Source organism: Astyanax mexicanus, chromosome 4 (assembly GCF_023375975.1).
Source record: "Astyanax mexicanus isolate ESR-SI-001 chromosome 4, AstMex3_surface, whole genome shotgun sequence".
NCBI lineage: Eukaryota > Metazoa > Chordata > Actinopteri > Characiformes > Acestrorhamphidae > Astyanax > Astyanax mexicanus.
The window spans coordinates 27565051-27585901 of record NC_064411.1 but is presented as its reverse complement, the minus strand read 5'-3'; the positions used below and the strand labels follow the sequence as shown (position 1 = coordinate 27585901).

The 20851-nt window shown below is 38.9% G+C and overlaps 1 protein-coding gene across 16 annotated transcripts in view; it reads left to right on the top strand.

The window, feature by feature from the left end:
• The window catches only part of ptprsb (protein tyrosine phosphatase receptor type Sb), a 281301-nt gene that overhangs the window by 84946 nt on the left and 175504 nt on the right, over positions 1–20851 (top strand). For all 16 annotated transcript variants that reach the window (XM_049478946.1, XM_049478941.1, XM_049478945.1 and 13 more), the window contains exons 4-5: positions 3213–3358; positions 8224–8365. In XM_049478946.1, coding sequence (XP_049334903.1) covers positions 3213–3358; positions 8224–8365 — 288 coding nt within the window. The remainder of the gene's footprint in view (positions 1–3212; positions 3359–8223; positions 8366–20851) is intronic.

The window sequence follows — 20851 nt, the reverse complement described above, 5'->3', positions numbered from 1 at the left end:
ATACAGCCAGAACAGCCCGGGGACAAATTGACCCCAAAGAACACAGATGTGTACAGCATGTTTGCAGGACACTGAAATCATACCATCATGTTAATTTTATATTCACCCAGTTGTTCTCATTAAATTAGAAAAAAAAATTGAATATGAAGTAAAAAAGATATTACCATATGTTTTGGACTATAAGATGCACCAAATTATAAGGTGCACTATCAATGAACGTCTATTTTCTGGTCTATTATTATACATAATATATTAATACCCGATTGGTCAAATTCTTATATAAAATGCACGAGATTATAAAGCACAATGACAATTTTTGGTAAAATTAAAGGATTTTAAGTGCGCATTATAATCCAAAAAATACGGTAACTGCCTATTTAAAGATGGTAAGGACATTGAATAGGATCAAATTGACCCCTAAGATAACAGAAGGTTAAAGTGAAGGTCAGCATCTACAGTATATGTGTAATAATGTGTTTATTCAGAGGAAATCTCGAGTGAAAATGTATTGCAACACAAAATCTGAGTTATATTGATATTGACCCTTTGGATCTAAGCTGCAGCCTGATGCCAGGCTGTTTGGAGAGGTGTGTTTGCTCCAGCTTTGCCTGGACGGGCATGAGCGCACATCACACACACACACACCTGCAGATGAGGAGGGTGGGGGAGGGATGCTGAGGAGGTGAGGTGTGGGTACTGGTTGTCATGGTGAGAGCCGGGGCCAGGCTTAGCCCTGACGGATGAGTCTCAGCCCGTCGCTGAGGGTTGGTAAGGGGTTGGTGAGGATGGAGGGGGGAGGGTTCCTGGATCGTTCTCTGCTCTGTTTGACCGGCCGCCATGGCAACGGGATGCGGCAGCGATGATCCTCCTCGGAATACCGGTATCTATGACTACCAGCGGCCTCCTGTGTGCCAGAGAGCAAACGTAATGCTCTACACCACCCCCCCCCCACCATCACCACACCATCACAACCCCCACCTCCACCTCCCCCCCCACGCATCAGCTGCTGAGCGTCCTCAGGGAATTCGATCCACTCTGTTTCCAGAGAGGAGAGGAGAGGCCAGAGGGGGGGCGGGGCTTAACCCCAAGCCTTATTACATTCAGCCGCAGAATTACAGCCGCATAGTATTTATCGCTGGCTGTCAGCGCTGTGACATAACCACGCTAAACCGCCCGAAGAGCGGCACTCACGCCAGCCTGGCCTTTTGTCTGCCGTGAGTTATCGGCTTTTTATTCTATCAGGCCATTCTTCAGCTCATCACATCAATCTGTCCTCCGGCTGAACGAGACTGAAGCCTTTTATGCATTATATCCAATTATCAATAGCTTCTCTTTAGCTTCATCCTCAACAGAAATCTCTCAGGCTTCAATTTAAACCCAGAAAAAAATACATATCAAAAACCTAAATCAGATTCAACTTAGAGACATTATGAATCAGAGATATCTCAAGTTTTATCTGCTCAACTTCATTTCATTTCATATTATACAGTAATACAGTTATACAGTAATATACAGTGGCGTGAAAACGTACTTGAGCCCCCTACAGATTTCTTTAGTTTTTGCTTTTTTGTCATACTGATATTTTTTCAATTATGAGGATTCAAGGGTTCAAGGATTCAAGGAGATTTTATTGTCATTCGCATCACATGTGGTACATGAGGTGGAACGAAATTGTGATCTCACGATCCAGTTTAACACCCAAAGAGCTGTTATTAATAGATATATAGATAAAAAAAAGAATACAATAAAAGAAATAGAATATACAAAATAGATAGATAAATATCCCAAAGAATAAAAAAAATAAATAGAGAGTAGAAAGGTTCAGCAACATGAAGTCCAGAGTGCAAGTGTGCTATAGCAGCATGATAATGTGAATTAGAGCAGTGGAGATAAAGTGTCTCAGTGCAAGTAAAGTGACCATGTTGGTAAACAGTAAACAGTAATTTGTCCTTGGTGTCAGTGCAGTGTGTTGTTAAGTGGAGTTTAAGAGTCTTACAGCTTCCGGAATGAAGCTGTTTCTGAGTCTTGTTGTTTTGCACTTAATGCTCCGCAGGCTTCGGCCTGAGGGGAGTGGGACAAAAAGTGCGTGTGCTGGGTGGGTGGGATCCTTTTTCTGAAATTATGAGTTTTACACCAGAGGAAACAAAACACACACCTTCCAAAAAGTTCCACTTTTGTCTCGTCAGTCTAAAGAGTATTTATTCAAAGTCCTGAAGGATCATCAGGATGTTTGTTGGTAAATGTGAGACGGGTGGTTGTGTTGTTTTTGTTTAGCAGTGTTTTTTATCTTGGATTCTCCCATGGAGATCATTTTCACCCAGTCTCTCTTTCTTATTATTGAACCATTAACACTGATCTTAACTGAGGCTGTTAGTGAGACCAGCAGTTCTTTAAATGTTGTTCTGGGGCAATTACTTTTTCACCTACGGCTAAGTAGGTTGTATTCAGTCAGGTTATGTATGTCTGTTGTTAATGTTTTGTTGGAAAATCTGAAAAATCTAAGTAAGGGGAAAAAGAAAAAAGAAAAAAATCTGTAAGGGGGAAAATACTATTTCACAGCACTATACATACAACTCTGAAAAAAACATGAGAGCACTTAAAAATTATGAGTTTCTTTGATTTTACCAAATTGAAAACCTCTGGAATATAATCAAGAGGAAGATGGATGAACACAAGCCATCAAACCAAACTGAACTGCTTGAATTTTTGCACCAGTAATAAAGGCATAAAGTTATCCAAAAGCAGTGTGTAAGACTGGTGGAGGAGAACATGCCAAGATGCCAAAATGAAAACTATGATTCAAAAACAGGGTTATTCCACCAAATATTGATTTCTGAACTCTTAAAACTTTATGAATGTGAACTTGTTTTCTTTGCATTATTTGAGGTCTGAAAACTCTGGATCTTTTTTGTTATTTTGATTTTTCTAATTTTCTGTAAATAAATGCTCTAAATGACAATATTTTTATTTGAAATTTGGGAGAAATGTTGTCTGTAGTTTATAGAATAAAACAACAATGTTCATTTTACTCAATATATAAACCTATAAATAGCAAAATCCGAGAAACTGATTCAGAAACTGAAGTTATGAAGTTAAGTTTTTCTATTTTTGGAGTTGGAACTTTCCGTTTTCTGGTGATCTTCATGAAATCACAGTATATTTTAGTTCCACACTGTGATTCTCCTAACATCATCTTCTTCTTCTTCCTCCAGCTCCCCCCAGGTTCACCAAGATCCCCACTGACCAGATCGGCGTGTCCGGCGGTGTGGTGTCCTTCGTGTGCCAAGCCACAGGCGACCCTAAGCCACAAGTCAACTGGAACAAAAAGGGCAAAAAGGTCAACTCCCAGAGGATAGAGGTGAGGCCAGAGCACGTCTACACACTGCACACACACTCCACACACACACACTGCACACACTGATTTAGCCATCTGCGCTGAGGAGGGTATGGAGTGTGTTACCTGGCAACCGCCTCCGTTCAGCGCTGAGCTCTGTATACCGTTCTTTTACCCAAAATGACTTCAATTTTGCCCTCTTTTTTCTGCGAACAATTGTACATTAAAAGCCCATCGTCTCTGTTTGAAGAGTTTCTGTGGATTCTGAGTCGTGGTTTTGCTGCCGGTGAACCTCCTACGGCTATTCTATCTTTCAGCGGAGTGACAGCGGGCGATCAGAGCGCGGCAAAAGATTTTTCCCTCACGCGTTCGTTTCCTGCCTTCGCTTTTTTTCCTTTACCCTCGCAAACTTCATTTCGAATTCTATGAATCTTTAATGATCACAAAGGGTTGAACCAAAAGCCAGGCTGTTACTTTGCACTTTCCAGGCATATTTGATATAATCCCTCCTCGCCTTCTCGCTTTTCATGTACAGTTTTTTTTTTACGTGATTAGATGCCAATAAAAAAAAAAAACATGCTTGGCGATTGCATGCAGTCCCTTGAAAAAGTGTACTTGAACTATGTGCGGAATAATTAAAGTATACTTTTCTGTTTATACATACATTTTACCCACTTAAAGTATGAAAAAGGTTTGAAAAAGTATACTTTATTTGACTGTGCTAATTTTTTTTGTACTGGTGATGTAATTAATAAAAATGTATACTTAGTTTTTTTTTTTTAAAGAATTAAAGAGGAGTAGAAAAGATGAGCTATTTGGTTATAAAAACTCTGCGAGTTAAAATAGTGCCATTGCTGCTCTGTTTGTAGCTGCACTGTTTGGCTCGTAAGCGCTGCATTGTTGCTAGGTTACCTGTACAGTATGTGGCGGAGTAATACAGGGAGAGCTTTGGTTACAGTACATTACCGGCTGATAACGGCACTCATAGAACACCTCTCAGCTTCTCAATCACATTGCAGGGTCGGAAATAACTGTGGTACAATATGAAATATACAATATTACACACAGGCTTTCAATGCAATGGAAGCAAAAAAAAAAACTATTTGATATTTTATTTAAATGGATTAATTTGCTGTACATACATTTTTACAGTAGAAAAAGCTGCATTTTTTCCATCACCAAAGATAATTCAGGTCTGAAAGGGTTAAAAAAAAAAAAAAAAAAAAAAAACCTAAAGTAAAAGTTTTGGGCACCTTTTTGGCAGTTCATCCAAAAATGTGGATGACACTGGCCAAAAATATGCTAACTGTGAATATCACAGCAAATAAAAGATGACCTAAATACAACTGAATAAATATTTTAAGCAGAATTAAATTTTTATTTCCTTCTGTTACAGATCTGTTACAAAATAATAAAAAAGCAGCAGAATGGCCTAAAGAATTTTGCAATTCACAGCTTCTAAAACCTCTCAGTTCTTGTTTGCAGATTATGCGAGGTTTGATTCTACCATCTGTTGGAATTTAATTGAATCTATTTTATTCATTTTACCCAATTACATTATGATGAAACTGGCACTCATTAGGACCGCCCCAGGAAAGGAAGAGCAAGAGTTACCTCTGTTGTACAGGATACGTTTATCAGAGTTACCAGCCACAGAAACCACAAGTTAACAGCTCCCCAGATAAGAGCACCTAAGTGCTTGGTTAGTTTAAGACTTTTGAAACCTCACACTTTATTGTAAACTATATAAACAACTCTGGAAAAAATAAGAGAGCACTTAAAAATGATGAGTTTCTTCGATTTTACCACATTGAACACCTCTGGAATATAATCAAGAGGAAGATGGATGATCACAAGCCATCAAACCAAACTGAACTGCTTGAATTTTTGCACCAGGAGTAAAGGCATAAAGTTATCCAAAAGCAGTGTGTAAGACTGGTGGAGGAGAACATGATGCCAAGATGAATGAAACTGTGACTAAAAATCAGGGTTATTCCACCAAATATTGATTCATGAACTCTTAAAACTTTATGAATATGAACTTATTTTCTTTGCATTATTCGAGGTCTAAAAGCTATGCATCTATTTTTGCTCTAAATGACAATATTTTTATTTGGAATTTGGGAGAAATGTTGTCTGTAGTTTATAGAATAAAACAACAATGTTCATTTTACTCAAACATAAACCTATAAATAAAATTTATAGGAAACTGATTAAGAAAGTGAAGTGCTCGCTTATTATTTTCCAGAGCTGTATACACTATTAGGGCAATTACTTTAAGCTCTAAACAGTTGAATTTGCCTGGTTTAAGAACTCCAGCAGCACTGCTGCATCTGATCTGCTCATACCAGCACAACACACACTGTTCTGTGCTGGTTTTCTCTCCTAAAATGAGGATAAAATGAGGATAATAATAAAATATACCGAGAAACAGGTACAGAACTACAGTCTGTAATTATTATAGAACTACTATAGTGCACTAACTGTCTTTTATGATCAGTGGAGCTGATAAAATGTATATAATAATAGTGGTAAAAACAAGGAGGTGGTCATAATGCTATGGCTGATTGATGTACGCATGGTTAATCATCTGTCATGCTAAACAAAGAGTGCTGTGAGTTAATCCTGTGCTGTTTAAACGTGTCTTTTGTCTGGTTTTAGCTTCAGTGAGCCGGCGTATTTATTATGCATGGCAACAAGTTAAACTCGTCTCGCGGCTCTTAGCCTTTCCACCCAAGTCAACCGAACAAAACGCCGGCGTCTTCCGTGGCCTCGCGCGGTGGCTTCTGCTCACAGGGAGCGCAATTAAGGCGCTCATAAAGCCGGCGAAATATTCCTCCCACCCTGCTGCCTGCAGCCAAGAAGAAACTATTGCACTCCGCGCTTAAATTTGAAATGCAAATAGAAACCAAACCGTACCAGCGGTGCTCGTCTGAAGCTCTGCAGTATGTTCCTCCCTGCACTTAACAGCGCCTCAAATTAAAACCTTTCCTTCAGAAATTAATTCACTAATACATTTCAGACTGCACTGGGAACGTCACTTCCATACTGCTGGTATTAAAGCAGAAGCATAAGCGGTCTAAAGCGCTGGCACTTTGATCGGGAGATCGCCGGTTCGAATCCCAGTCATGCAGCTTGCCATCAGCAGCCGGAGCCCTGAGAGAGCAAACAATTGGTCTTGCTCTCTCTGGGTTGGTACAATCAGACATGGAAAAAAGTACTGAAAATTTGCAACTAAGTAAAAGTACCTTTACTTTGCTAAAATTCTTCTCAAGTAAAAGTAAAAGTACCCATCTAAAAATCTACTCGAGTAAAAGTAAAAAAGTACTCAATTTAAAATGTTCTTTGAGTAAAAGTTACATAGTTACTTTTAATTATTCATTAAAAGTTATATTGTTATATTTTAACTTGCCATTGTTATGCTTTTTACATGTTTTTTTTTTTGTCATTATTTAATGATAAAAATACTTACCACCACATGCTTTCTCAGGTTTGATGTGGAAGTTTTGAACGCTGACAGCTCTGTCTGGAGGGGCACATTTTGCATTGCATGAGGACGTTATTACCTTGTTATTTCCCTGTTTTTACTCAGTAACATGGAGTTTTCCAACGTAGCGAAGTAAATTACTTGTGTCAAAATGTACTTGAGTAGAAGTAAAATTACCTATTTTAAAAACTACTTTAAAAATGACAAATGATTCACAAAATCTACTTAATTACAGTAATGTGAGTAAATGTAATTCATTACTTTCCACCTCTGGGTACAGTAGATGGCACTCTTTCACCTCATCACTCCTAGGGTGATGTGGATCAGCACAAGGCTGCGTCTGTGAGCTGATGTATCAGAACCGAGCCGCTGCGCTTTCCTCCGAGTGCGCTGTGATGCTACTCAGTAATGCTGCATCAGTAGCAGATCAAAAACATATGGTGGCTGACTTTGCATGTATCAGAGGAGGCTGATTAGCTGATTAGCAGTTGAATGGGTGGCACAGTTGGGCTAGCTAAATTGGATGAAAAATGGGAGAAATTTTGAAATAAGTTAAAAAGAAATAATAAATGTTGACAGTATTGCTTTCTTCAAATAAAATAAAAATAATTCGATTAGTTTTACACTTGGTGGTGGTGGGATTGACATGGGGGGGTGGAATGAATCAAAGCCCATCCTACACCCTAAAATACTAGTTGTAAGCTGATCTCACTGCTGCTAATGTAGTAAATCACTGTGTGTGTATGTATAGTAACATTTGTGTAAGTACAGTAAACAAATGTAATAGAAATGTAATATAAACAAGTGAATGCTTGGCACACAATAATTGAAAAAAAAAGTTTAAGAAATATTTAAAACAAAACTGTGATGTTTTATTCATGTCTTTTACAGTTCCAAAAAAATAAAAAAGCAAAACAGCCTGAAGTAAAAGTTTTGGGCATCTTTTGGCAGGTCTTACTTTAACTTTCGTTTTTTTTTTTTTTCGGGAAAATCGGAAAACAGCACTTCATGCTTCCCTCTGCTGACAACTTTTATGGAGATGCGGATTTCATTTTTCAGCAGGACTTGGCACACTGCCCACACTGTAGCCAAAAGTACCAATTGGTCTTATATAATATTCAAATTTTCTGAGACACTGATTTTTGCGTTTTCATTGGCTGTTATCCATAATCATCAACAATAAAATATTTTTTTTTTAAATAGATCACTCTGTATTTAATAAAGTTTCTATAAGTTTAATAAATTTTACTTATTAACTGAATTACTGAAATTAAGTAACTTTTCAATGATATTCTATTGATTTATTTTTTGAGATGCACTAGTATATACACTACAAACACTACAACGTTTCTTCACTCTGATTGGTTGATTGGTTAATCCTCTGTTGCTCTGATTGGTCTAGACTATAGAGTTTGACGAAGGCGCGGGGGCGGTGCTTCGGATCCAGCCGCTCAGGGCGCCGCGAGACGAGAACGTTTACGAGTGCGTGGCCCGGAACACCGAGGGTGAAATTGCTGTCACCTCCAAACTATCCATCATCAGAGGTAAGAGCCAGTTTCCAGCACCTTCATAACCATCCCTGAGATATAGAACCATCACTTCACTCCATCACCCCGTACGCCCGTTTATCACGTGCCACAACGTACCATCTGTAACACTGCTGCCATCAGCTGCCATCATTCCTCCGCCTAGGAAAACTGTGCTTCTGAACTTTTGAATGACCTGAAAATGCGGTAAATAATAAATGATGCGTGTTTACTGATGTGTTTTTTTTTTTGTACGAAAAGCTGAAGGAAAGACTGCGGGGAAAAAGTATGCATATGGCTCAATATGTTGCATCAGAAAAAGGAGAGGCAGAGGCACTGTGTTTCATTTCTGGAGCTGTTTTTTTATATCATATCAACTAGATCTGGGAGCAGTCAGATACAGATTTAGCAGGTTTTAACAGCTTTCCTTTTTATTGGAGCTGACTTTTTTGACAGCAAGCTTGACTCAAACTTCACTATATAACATGAGGGAAGTGGGGAAGACAACATTGGGAAGACCTGTGTAACGATGCATAAACCAATTTATAGCCATTGTTTTACTGCATCAGTCTACGTGTTTTTGTCACTTCCAGTATCGCTCAGCTTGTCCAGAAATGCATGTGTAAAGTATGTCCTGGTATGTATTGGTAGCTAAGCTGAATGAAACTTAAATAAAGTGTCTGTAAGGTAGATGGTAAGCTAGGCAGATAGTGTTTATAGGGTGCTAGATAAGAGGTGGGGCAAGTTCTGGAATGTATGTCTATTAGGGGAGGAGCAATATATTGATATTGTGATATATCGAATAGTTTTTGTTGTATCATATCATTGATAAAACTAAAAAAAACAGGAGGAACAGTGAGTTTTTTGGCTTTTTTTCGGTCACGTTACATCGCGTTCAGTAGCTCCTCCATTTTGTGTTTTTACGTGGATCTCCGTGGAAACGCACACCCAAAGTGTAATTACAATGTGTAGCAGTGGACAATTAGCTATTTTATTAAACACGATGTGATGAAACTCAGAGATGTGCGTCCGGACGGAACTAAAATTACCGGAGGACCACGGGGTTCAGCAATGAACAGTAGATAAGTCAGCCTGTAATTTTCTTAGAGGACGTCTAAGAAAAAAAACACAAATACATCGTCGTTCCTGACGGGAATAAAATCACAAAGGACCCCCCATAAAAGAGAAAACTAACCCAGAACCCCCTGAGAAACTAATCCCTTTAGAAGAGAAAAACACTTTTCTTAGTAACACAAATGTTGTGAAGTATCATAAAAAATTGTCTTACAATATTTTGAGTAGCAAAAAATACAAGTACTGTGATATCATCATCATTATAGGCAATATTTTGTGATAATATTGTATCATAAGATGCTGCCTGATTCTCAACCCTACTGCCTACCATATTTTTCAGACTACAAAGTGCACTTAAAATCCTTTAATTTTCTCAAAAAAACAACAGTGCGCCTTATAATCCGTAGAATGTATGAATTCTACCAGTCAGGTATTAATAAGCAGTAAAGCCACTCTGCTGAAGTACAGAGTTATAAGTGAAGTGAGCTTACAGTAAAGTTTCTCCAGCACTAAGGCTGGGTGCATCGGCATCAGCACTAGCCGCTAACAGCAGCGCTAGCAGACGGGCAGCATTAACATCCCACACGTGCTGTGGTTAGCGACTATTGCTAATGCTGCTGCACCCAGCCTTAGTGCTGGAGAAACTTCACTAAAAAATAATCCTTAGACAAAATATGGGAAATCTAAGTTTACTGTATATGAACAGAAGAGCTTTACTCACCCAAATAAACAGTTTTCAGGAGAGAAATCTGTGTAGATTAACATCCAGCACTCGTTTCACTTACATCCATACTAGTGTTGTTTAATGCGCCTTATAATCTAGTGCACCTTATGTATGAAAACAGACCAGGAAATAGACAATTACTGATAGTGAGCCTTATAGTCAGAAACATACAGTATATTTTTTGGGGATTTACCCTAGTTTTGGACTACACTACATTTTAAAACTGACCCAATGTTCACCGTATGAGGGCGTACAGTAACTGCAGTGTGTCCTCCCGCTCCTGCTGTACGTCAGGGTGTTTAGTCTGAAATGAAGGGCTGCCCCGTTATCATGGGAACGGGGGAATGGAATTGTAATGGCGTGGAGCGTCAGGAGCAACGGGCCGGAGATTTTCTGCCTCTTAACGAGCCGGCGGCGAGCGCGGACAGGGAGCGCATCACGCTGAGCGGAGTGGGAGGACGGAGATGAAGGCAGTAATGAATTTGTTAGTCTGGTAATGAAGTGCGTCGCATTGGCAGTCACAGCATATTTAGGCAGCGAGTATTGGCACTGCCGCGCCTGTCTGTCACCATTCCTCACCAGCTGCCGAGGGCTTTTATCTTCAGCGGGAAGACGCCGGAAGATCCTTCCACCCTGTTTGATCTGAATGCTTTCTGGTCACTTTTGATTCAATTAGTCCAGTCATTATTACTGTAGATACGATTACGTACACAACAGGTTGGATGTGAGCGTGTGATGGCGGCGGCTGAGGAAAAGGTGTAGACGATATTTTTAGATTTTTAATAGGCTGATGTAGTCATCAACTATATCGACTATATTTATCCACACTTTAACCCTTTAAAGCTTCCCTATTTAACTCAGTACTTAACCCTAAATATCATAGTGTTGCCCTCAGGCAACAAACCATATTTTTGGTTATTAGAACTTTCCATACTATATTCCCATATACCCAACAAACCCTGCCCCACCTTCCTCTTAAAAAAAAGAGGATCCAGCTCAGTTTTACTGAATGCGAGCAGCTGGTGGAGCAATGGAGACTTCAGAAGAGGGAACTCAGATCTCAGTAGCTCATTTACTCATAGTAAAACCAAATAAATGAAGTAGTGAAGTTTCTGACATAACCTGGAATCGGATTCATCCGCTCTGAAAGGAGACCGCATCACACCCTCCCAGTTTAAAAAGATTTTTCTGCACGCTCTGTGCAATTACCCACTTTCACCAGAGAGGACCCTAAACCCCCCAAATCCCAAAATTTACAGACATCAGCTTTAACAGATTCCTAAACTAGTTTTTAGACCTTACCCTGATCTTGCACTTTTAATATTTTATTAGACTATAATTTAGTAGATTATAATTTTATTTAGTGACACATTTTGATTGGTGGTCGTAAATGACCAGAAAATTACAAAATACAGCAAATATTATAAAAAAAACCCACATTATTTGCATATCTACAAAATCAGATCAGAAACTGGCCCAGTCAACATAAGTAAGGGTCAGAAAAGTCATAAATTATCTGATATTGAGTTTGTTGGTAGAAAAGATATGGGAACTGATTGAGGATTGCCACACTGTCTTCAGTCCCTGCTTTGGGAAATTATTTAAGATAAGTACAGCTCTTGAAAAAATGAAGAGAGCACTTTTTCTGATTTTGCTATTTATTGATATGTTTGAAAAAATTAAACATTTTTGTTTTATTCTATAAACTACATACACAATTTCTTCTAAATTTCAAATAAATGTCATTTAGAGCATTTATTTAAAGAAAATGAAAAATGACTAAAATAAGAAAAAAGATGCAGAACTTTCAGACCTCAAATAATCAAATAATGCAGTTTTAATCTTGGCATCATGTTCTCCTCCACCAGTCTTACACACTGCTTTTGGATAACTTCATGCCTTTACTCCTGGTGCAGAAATTCAAGCAGTTCAGTTTGGTTTGATGGCTTGTGATCATCCATCTTCCTCTTGATTATATTTTAGAGGTTTTTATTTGGTAAAATCAAAGAAACTCATCATTTTAGAGTGGTTTCATATTTTTTTCCAGAGCTGCATGTTTGCGAACGTGTTGTGTACGTGTTTTGTGTGTACATGTATGTGTGTGTGTTTTGTGTGTTATGTGTGTGGTGGTGTTGTGTAATCACTCCCATGATACCAATCCTCAAGGTGGGGCATTTTACATTAAAAATCCCAGGGATTAGTTTTCACTGAGGTGGAAACTCATTCACACTCTGAGAATGAGGAGGGGGGGTTGTTGGAAGAAAAGAGAGAGGGGGGGGGGATTGATGTTAGAGGAGAGATGGAAGGTGGGGAGAAGGGGGGATTTGGCAGTTTTGAGAGTAGCAGAAGGCTCGGAGTCAGGGGAATAGGCTGCTGCCATTACTGCAGCATTACACACACACACACACACACACACTGCCCAATCTTCACATTCACATTTAATTTTATCCTGTATGATTCTGTGTGTTTGTATTTGCTTGTTTTTAATCATTAATTTAAAAATCCCATTCATTTTTAATCCCCTATTCTCCCCAATTTGGAAGCCCATCACCCTACAAACCCATTAGGACCCCCTCTCACTAATAGCTAATAGTGCCCCCAACACCAGGAGCATAAGGGCAAGCAGATGCCTCCTCTGATACATGTGAAGCCAGACTCCGCCTCCTGTCCAGCTGCGACTGATAAAGCATCAGTGGTAGACAGTCCACTCAGAAGAAAGCACCGGATCCCCAGACTCTGATACTGTACATCAGCAGACAGACACCCGTGCTGACCATCCTCACATTAGGGCCTAGTCCCATTTTAATCCCATAATTTGTACCCTACCCCTGGTTTTTGAGTGTAACCCTTACACTTGAATAAGATTTACAAGGGGAAGGGTTGAAATGGATGGGTGGATTTTTACTTTCTGGATTTGGACTACCCAACTCTGTGTGTAACTATAGGTTTAAATAGGATCTCCGGTGGATTTTACGTTTTACAGAGACTCTAAGCCTAGATCAGTGGCTGAACTGCACTTAGCAGGGCTTTATTACACATGTTGTAATCTAACATATGACATTGTAAAGACTGTTATTAGTGTAATAATCTCTTTATGTTAAAACGCCTCCTAGTGTTGCAGTGCTGTTAGCCAATCAGAGGCGATACATTTGCATGTATAAATATTCACAAGCAAGAGCCGAAATCCTATCATGTAATATAGCTCTAAAAAACACATAGCGATCACTATCCGTGGCAACCAAACAACTTCCATAGAACCCAGCTAGTAAAACCTCAACAACCACCTTTTAACATATTTTAGTAACCATAGCAACACTTAGAAGCAGCTTATAATACTAACAGCCTGAACTTCAGCTGCTTAGCAAAACCTTAGCTACAACATAGCAGCACCTTTGCAACCAACCCCCTTCTATTAAACCCATCTAGTGACACCTTAGCAACCATCTAGCAACCACTGAGCATTAACATACGTAGCTTTCACTTAGCAACACCATTGCAACCACCTTGGATAGCACCTTGGAGTAACCATTGGGTAAATACACAATTTTATAGATTTACATGTTCTATTAAAGTACATATCAGAATCATTTTCTGAGTATATGGTGGACATCAACTCTGCCAGAAGTCATGGGATGGCAGTATGTACTGTAAATCAGAAAGATTTTCTGAGTATATGGTGGACATCAGCTGTGCCAGAAGTCATGGGATGGCAGTATGTACTGTAAATCAGAAAGATCTTTTGAGTATATGGTGGGCATCAGCTGTGCCAGAAGTCATGGGATGCCAGAATGTACTGTATATCAGAATGATTTTCTGAGTATATGGTGGACATCAGCTGTGCCAGAAGTCATGGGATGCCAGAATGTACTGTATATCAGAATGATTTTCTGAGTATATGGTGGACATCAGCTGTGCCAGAAGTCATGGGATTGCAATATGTACTGTAAACTGATCATGAAGTGTTGCCTCGGGGGACGGCTTAAGGAGACAGCCTGTATATACCTGTATATGTTGTGAGGTGATATCTTGTGAGGTTGATCACTAGCTAGCGTGCTAATGATGGATAGTGCAGATGGGTGGGATGTTCCATTTCTGAGGTTCTGAAGTGGGGACATTTAACATTTCTCTGTTTATAGAAGGCTAATATTACCACCCACAGTGGACAGCACAGTCTAGTGCAGTAGGTGGAAATGATGGTGATCGGCAGTTTCTGGTCAGAATTGTCCTTGTGAATAGACTAGAGTTTCAGTCACACATGTGGCAAAAGTCATGGGACACATGGGTCTTTTTCACATGCAGTGTGTCAGTGTAAATAATACAAATACAGTAGCATAGCCTAGCCTTTTTACCAGTATGGCATTATATTATATTGTGTATGTGTGTGTGTGAGTGTGTGTGCGTGTGCGCATGTGTCAGGGCTCAGTAGGAGGACAATAACAGTTTTCCTCAGCACCTCGGCCTCCCCTGGCTCTCCATGGCTACAGTGAGCTGAGGAGAGTAAGCAGTGTTTAGGTGTTGCATCAGCTGAGAGTGAGTGTAGCATTAACGCTCTATACCCTCTATTACACTGTTCCTCTGAACACTAAAACCTGCACCCGACTCCCAGCTGTAGATCTCAATTTAGATTTTGAACATTGATACAAAGTGTAATAACATAATGCACATTACTAAACTATGCTATTTCAATTACGTCAAATATTTTTTGAATTAAACACAGAAAAACATTTATATTTTTGTTGTTTTTAGTCATTATCATGTTTTTTTTACCACACTTAAAAAAAAAACTAAAATCCTAGTGAAATGATCTAAAATTAAGTCAATAATTCTATTTTTTTTCCTCTGTTCATTTTTTTTGCCTTACCAAGCATTGTAATTGTAAGATTATTTTTTTTTTTATTTTAGAGAAAATGTCTTTAATCAGTCTCACTTTTTATCTTATATTTATCTTATTTAAAACAAATACTCAAAATAAGCACAAAATGTCACTGGTCAAGTTTATTTAATTTATTTTATTTTATTTAATTCTTGTGTCCAAATTCAAGTCTTATGTTAAAAGATTTGGGATTTTGAGAGATATAAATATATATGTAAATTATAGGTTTAGGTATAGGTCTTAATTTTCCCCAGAGCTGTATAAATTAGTGTGGTCAATTGATTAAAAAATTAATCGGATTAATCATGGCAATATTCTGTGATTAACTGCGATTAATCGCATTTGTTCATTTTAAGACACAAGTTTTTATAATGATAAATGCTATTGTATATATATTAGTGGTGTCAATTAAAATACTAGGATATACTTGTTTGTTTGAGGGGAGATAAAACCAACGTGGGGCGCTGGAATAAAGAATGCATGATATATTGTATAGAGGAACCTTTTTTCACACTGGCATTTTTTCTAAATGTAACAAAATGTGCACAAATAAACCACGCAAGCACATCATCTCCTCTGATTGGTCAGAGCTGTCTAACGCAGGGGTAAGAAAGTAAATATAGTGAGAAGATTGTGTGTTCCAGCACGTATATATCAGTGGCGGATGCTGGTCTTTCAAGGAGGGGAAGCTCAGTTTCGGCCTACATCTTAACATATGTCGTTTTATTTATACAAAAATTCTACTCTCCCTGAGAAGTGTTTTTTTTTTTTTTGTAAACAAAAGGCATTATTTTCAAGTTTTCACTACACAAAAAGGTAAAAAAAGGTACCCATTCTTTACATTGAACACTTACGTAAAAAAGACGCTATGACATGAATAAACATAAAATGATCAGTAAAAAAAAACATTTCGCAAAACCTTTAAAGTTGGTAAAGGAAAAAATGCAGGTAAATTTAGTTCCTTTTTGGACAATTTTAATTTCCTTGAATAATCCCTTTATTAATTAAAATTATTAAAATTATTTTTAATGATAACACAATACTTACTACTGGCCCCTGAGATAGTTTCATCAAGAGGAATGGCCATCAGTACATTTTATTTATTACAGCACTTCCAGTCAGCCAGCTCACTTTATCATACCAGAACAGCTGAAAATACCTGTTACTTTTCCCCACCTTTTACACCAAATTAATCTGAGCAGTTGATCTGCCCTCCTGTTTAACTCTAAGTTTTTCTTCGTAAGGAAGACTATCAAATGGCTTCTCCAAAATCCGTCCACAACATTAAAACTGTCTGACATTATGTGCAGCTTGCACTGGCGCGAGGCTAGTGTGAAGTGTGTCCGTGTTTTACACTAAAAGATCGCTGATTCGCTCATTTCGCTGTCAATCAAAAAGGGACTCCGCCTCAGACAGATCATCCAATCATCATGCAGAAGCTGAGCGTCCGGGCCGGCCGAGGTCAGCCAACTGCCCCATAGACCCCCAGAGACGCTGAGCGTCCGATAGGCGGGACAAAGCCCAGCATTTATCCAATAACTCGTCTCGTTTCGCCGCGCGCTTTGCTCCGCTATTGAGCTCTGTGGACGCTCAGCGTCCGCACTGTTTAAAACAGCGCTGTGAAGCTGCGGGAATGAGTGAGAGGAAAGCCGCGGCGTTACCAGTGATAAGATTCTGAACTAAGTTCAGCGCGTTGTAGCGCATATTTAATCAGTGACATGTACACACAACAGTATATATTTAATCACTTATTTTTTTACATTTTAGGGGAAGCTGAGCTTCCCTTGCAGTCTTAGAGCAATCGCCACTGGTATATATGTATATCTGTATATCTGTGCTGTGTGAATCTGCTTTAACACACAGCGCTGAAAATTCTACGTTTTAGCCTTGAATTTAAATCTCTGCCAATTTACAGCAGTTTTGGAAAAGCCACTAATAAAGCTCTGGTCAGCAGTTTAATGGTCTATGTTTACAAATTATATTTTCCATCTTTTTATCATTTATTTATATATTCACGTACTTGACTACATGCTTATTTCTTCACCTCTTAACAGTTATCCCCATAGTGTATTTACCTCCTTCAGGAAAACGATGGCTGGATCTGGGATGGATCTGTGTTATTTGCCAATGGATTTGTATGTGTAGTCAACTTTAAAGCAATAATTCAACACAATTGACATTTTTAGTAATGTTCAATATGCAGAGTTAGCTTATTTAGTTTTCCCCATAGAGCTACAATGTTCTCTAGCTCATAGCTCATACACACACACACACACACACACAAACACACACACAAACATGCTTATACCTACCAATTACCTAGCACTAGCATCAGCATCATACACTTCCCTCAAGCTGTATCCAGTTCTTGATTAAAACAAAGTCTACTTTTTAGAAAATATGCTATTCTGTTATCTATTAAAATGGAGAAAAATGGGTCTCCGAGTGGCTCAGCAGATTAAAGCTCTGACACTGTCTGTGGTTTGAGGATCATGAGTTAAAGAGGACCTATTATACCTCTTTTTACACAGGTTAGAATACGTCCATGGGCTATACAAAACATGTTGATGAAGTTCTTTGCACAAAATCACTCTCACATAAACAGATCTTACCAGCTCTATTCTCTATAGCAAAACTTTATATTTAACTTTGATAGAATTAGAAAACTATTGAAAGTACATGCATCTCCATTATCTGATGACTTGCCACTGGGAGTAGGTACAGATTCCTCCCTCAGACAAAGTCTACTGGCTAATCTGTGGATTTCAACCAGCATGGTGGATCTTTAGCTAATCTAATGGGCGGGGCTTTGGTGGGGGTTGACAGGTGAGGTATGGGTGGTGCCAGGATGGGTCTATGCAGGTTTCCTTATTGTGACATTACAGTAAGGGAGCATCCAAAAGGCTCAAAGAATAATATGAAACTCTTTCAGTTGACTGATTTTTTTACTTCCTTGAATGTTTATATGGGCAGCCGAGACCCATATGGAAATACAAAAGCATGCATAAACGAGAGTTTTGCATAACAGCTCTGGAAAAAAATAAGAGATTACTTAAATTTCTTTGATTCTTTGATTTTACCAAAATAAAAACCTGCACACTGCAAAACACTAAATCTTAGTGAAATGATCTAATTTTAAATCAATAAATCTTATTTTACTCTGATAAGATGTTTTTTTTACCAGGCATTGTATGTAAGTAAGGATTGAGAGACAGCTTAAAATGATGAGTTTCTTTGATTTTATCAAATTGAAAACCTCTGGAATGTAATCAGAAGGAAGATGGATGATCACAAGCCATCAAACCAAACTGAACTGCTTGAATTTTTACACCAGGAGTAAATTCATTAAGTTATTCAAAAGCAGTGTGTAAGACTGGTGGAGGAGAACATGATGCCGAGATGCATAAAAACTGTGATTAAAAACCAGGGTTATTCCACCAAATATTGATAATTGATCTCTTAAAACCTGAACATGAATAGGAACTTGTTTTCTGAAAGCTCTGCATTGTTTTTTTTGTTATTTCAGTCATTTCTCATTTTCTGCAAATAAATGCTCTACATGACGATATTTTTATTTGGAATTTTGGGGAAATGTTGTCTGTAGTTTATAGAATAAAACAACAATGTTCATTTTACTCAAACATAAACCTATAAATAGCAAAATCAGAGAAACTGATTCAGAAACTCAAGTGGACCAAAAGAATAGAAAAAGCTGCTATTGAGGCCTTTCCTTCACCCGGTGAGACGCCCTGATAACTTTTATTTAAATTCTCATTCACTCTGCGTTACCCCGAGCTGGGACCGGGGAAACAGCTGCCCAACTCTGGACGTCCCAGCTGCAGACATCAGTCCCAGTGGACCCTCGGGCATATGGAGCTGAGGCCAGCCCTCCCCTGAGGACACACACCAGTGGGTCACTCCCAGCTTTACTGGTCTCACTGCAGTCCATTAAACAAGCCCATTATAAAGCCCTAATCAGGCGGCAGCTGCTGCCCCACTCGTAAAGAATAAAGAACCGTAATGAAGCACACGGATCAGCCAATCTGTGCTCCTTCAGCTGCTCTCGCTCCACTTTAACCCCTAAAATCTGCAGATACTGGCAGTGATAACAACAGCACACTAATTCTCACTCGCAGCTCTTTAATACAAGGCGAGAAGAAATTCTAATTAAAACAGCATCAGCCCATAATTCTGGTCATTTAGTTGTTTTTTTAACAAGACATTTTATTCGGGGATTAAGTCGATAGTCGTGGATGAGAGTTTTTTTTATGTGTGTAGTTTAGGGCTGTTAACATTTAAGCATTAACACACAATATTAATACAATCTGAAATTAGTCTCCTAGTTTTCTTTTTGACCCCAACTTCTGCTGTAATCCTCCCAGTTCCCGCACAACGCGCAGATTTCTTTTTCTGGAGTGGTTTGCTTGTGGTGAGAACATGATCTGGTCTCGATCCGACCCAGCTATCAAATATACTTCTTTTTTAATCGAGCTAAACTGCAGATAAAGCACAGTTTAATCTGATATATCAGCTAGATAATATACTGCTATGAACAAACGCTGTCTCTGCTGCTCCATGCTGTTTAGACTGAGCAGGAGACAATCAGGAGTGTGTGATACACTTGGCTCCTAGCTCACAGAAATCACAACCACTCATCTCACATTTATCTGTCCGTCCCTCAGAGAAAAAGAGAGAGAGAGCGAGAGAGAGAGAAAGAGCAGAATGTGAACAGAGAGAGTGAGAGAAAAGAGAGACAGCAGAGTGTCATAGATATATATATTTGTATATATATATATATATATATATATATATATAGAGAGAGAGAGAGAGAGAGAGAGAAAGAGAAAGAGGGGGGAGAGAGCAAGAGAGAAAAAGAGCAGAACGAGAACAGAGAGATAGAGGGGTAGAGAGAGAGAGAGAGAGAGAGAGAGAGAGAAATGGAGAGCAAAGCAAGTGTCAGAGAGAGAGCAGAGTGTGAGAAAAAGAGATGGAGCAGAAAAAGGGGACTCAAGGGAGAAAGAGCGGGAAAGAGAACAGCGTGTCTGACAGAGAAAGAAAGAAAGAAAGAAAGTGGGGGAGAAAAACAGAGTTAGATAGAGTCTGTGAGGGAGGGGGCATTAGACAGAGAGAAAAAGAAAGAAAGGAAAAAAGAACAGAGAGGGAGGGAGAGAGTAGATAGAGAAAGAGAAAGCAGGGAGAAAGTGGGAGGGAGAGAAAGAGTGAGAGAGTCGGTGAGGGAAAGAAAGAAAAAAGAAGGAAAGAAAGAAAGAGACAGTGAGGGAGGGAGTGTTAGACAGAGAGAAAAAGAAAGAAAGAAAGAAAGAAAGAAAAGAAAGAAAGGACAGAGAGAGAAAGAAAGAAAGAAAGAAAGAAAGAAAGAAAGAAAGAAAGAAAGAAAGAAAGAACAGAGAGGAAGGGAGACAGTTGATAGAGAAAGAGAAAGCAGAGAGAAGGTGTGAGGGAGAGGAAGAGTGAGATAAAGTCAGTGAGGGAGGGAGAGAGAAATCAGATAGGGAAAGAGTAGATAAGGAGAGATTAGAGAGAGAGAAAGTGGGAGGGAGACAGGCAGAAAAAAGAGAGAGGGAGTGAAGGAAAGAACAAGAGAGGGAAAAAGAGAAGAGTAGAGAAGGAAAGAGAGAGCAGAGAAAGAGAGAACAGAGAGAGATTGAGAAATAGAGAGAGTAGAGAAGGAGAGAGATGGAAAGAAAGAGAGAGAGTGAGAGAATGAGAAAGAAAGAGAGTAGAGAAGGAGAGATGTGTGGGGGGAGGTATGAGGTATGATACAGAGAGAGTAGAGAAGGAATGAGAGAGCAGAGGGAGAGAGAGAGAGAGA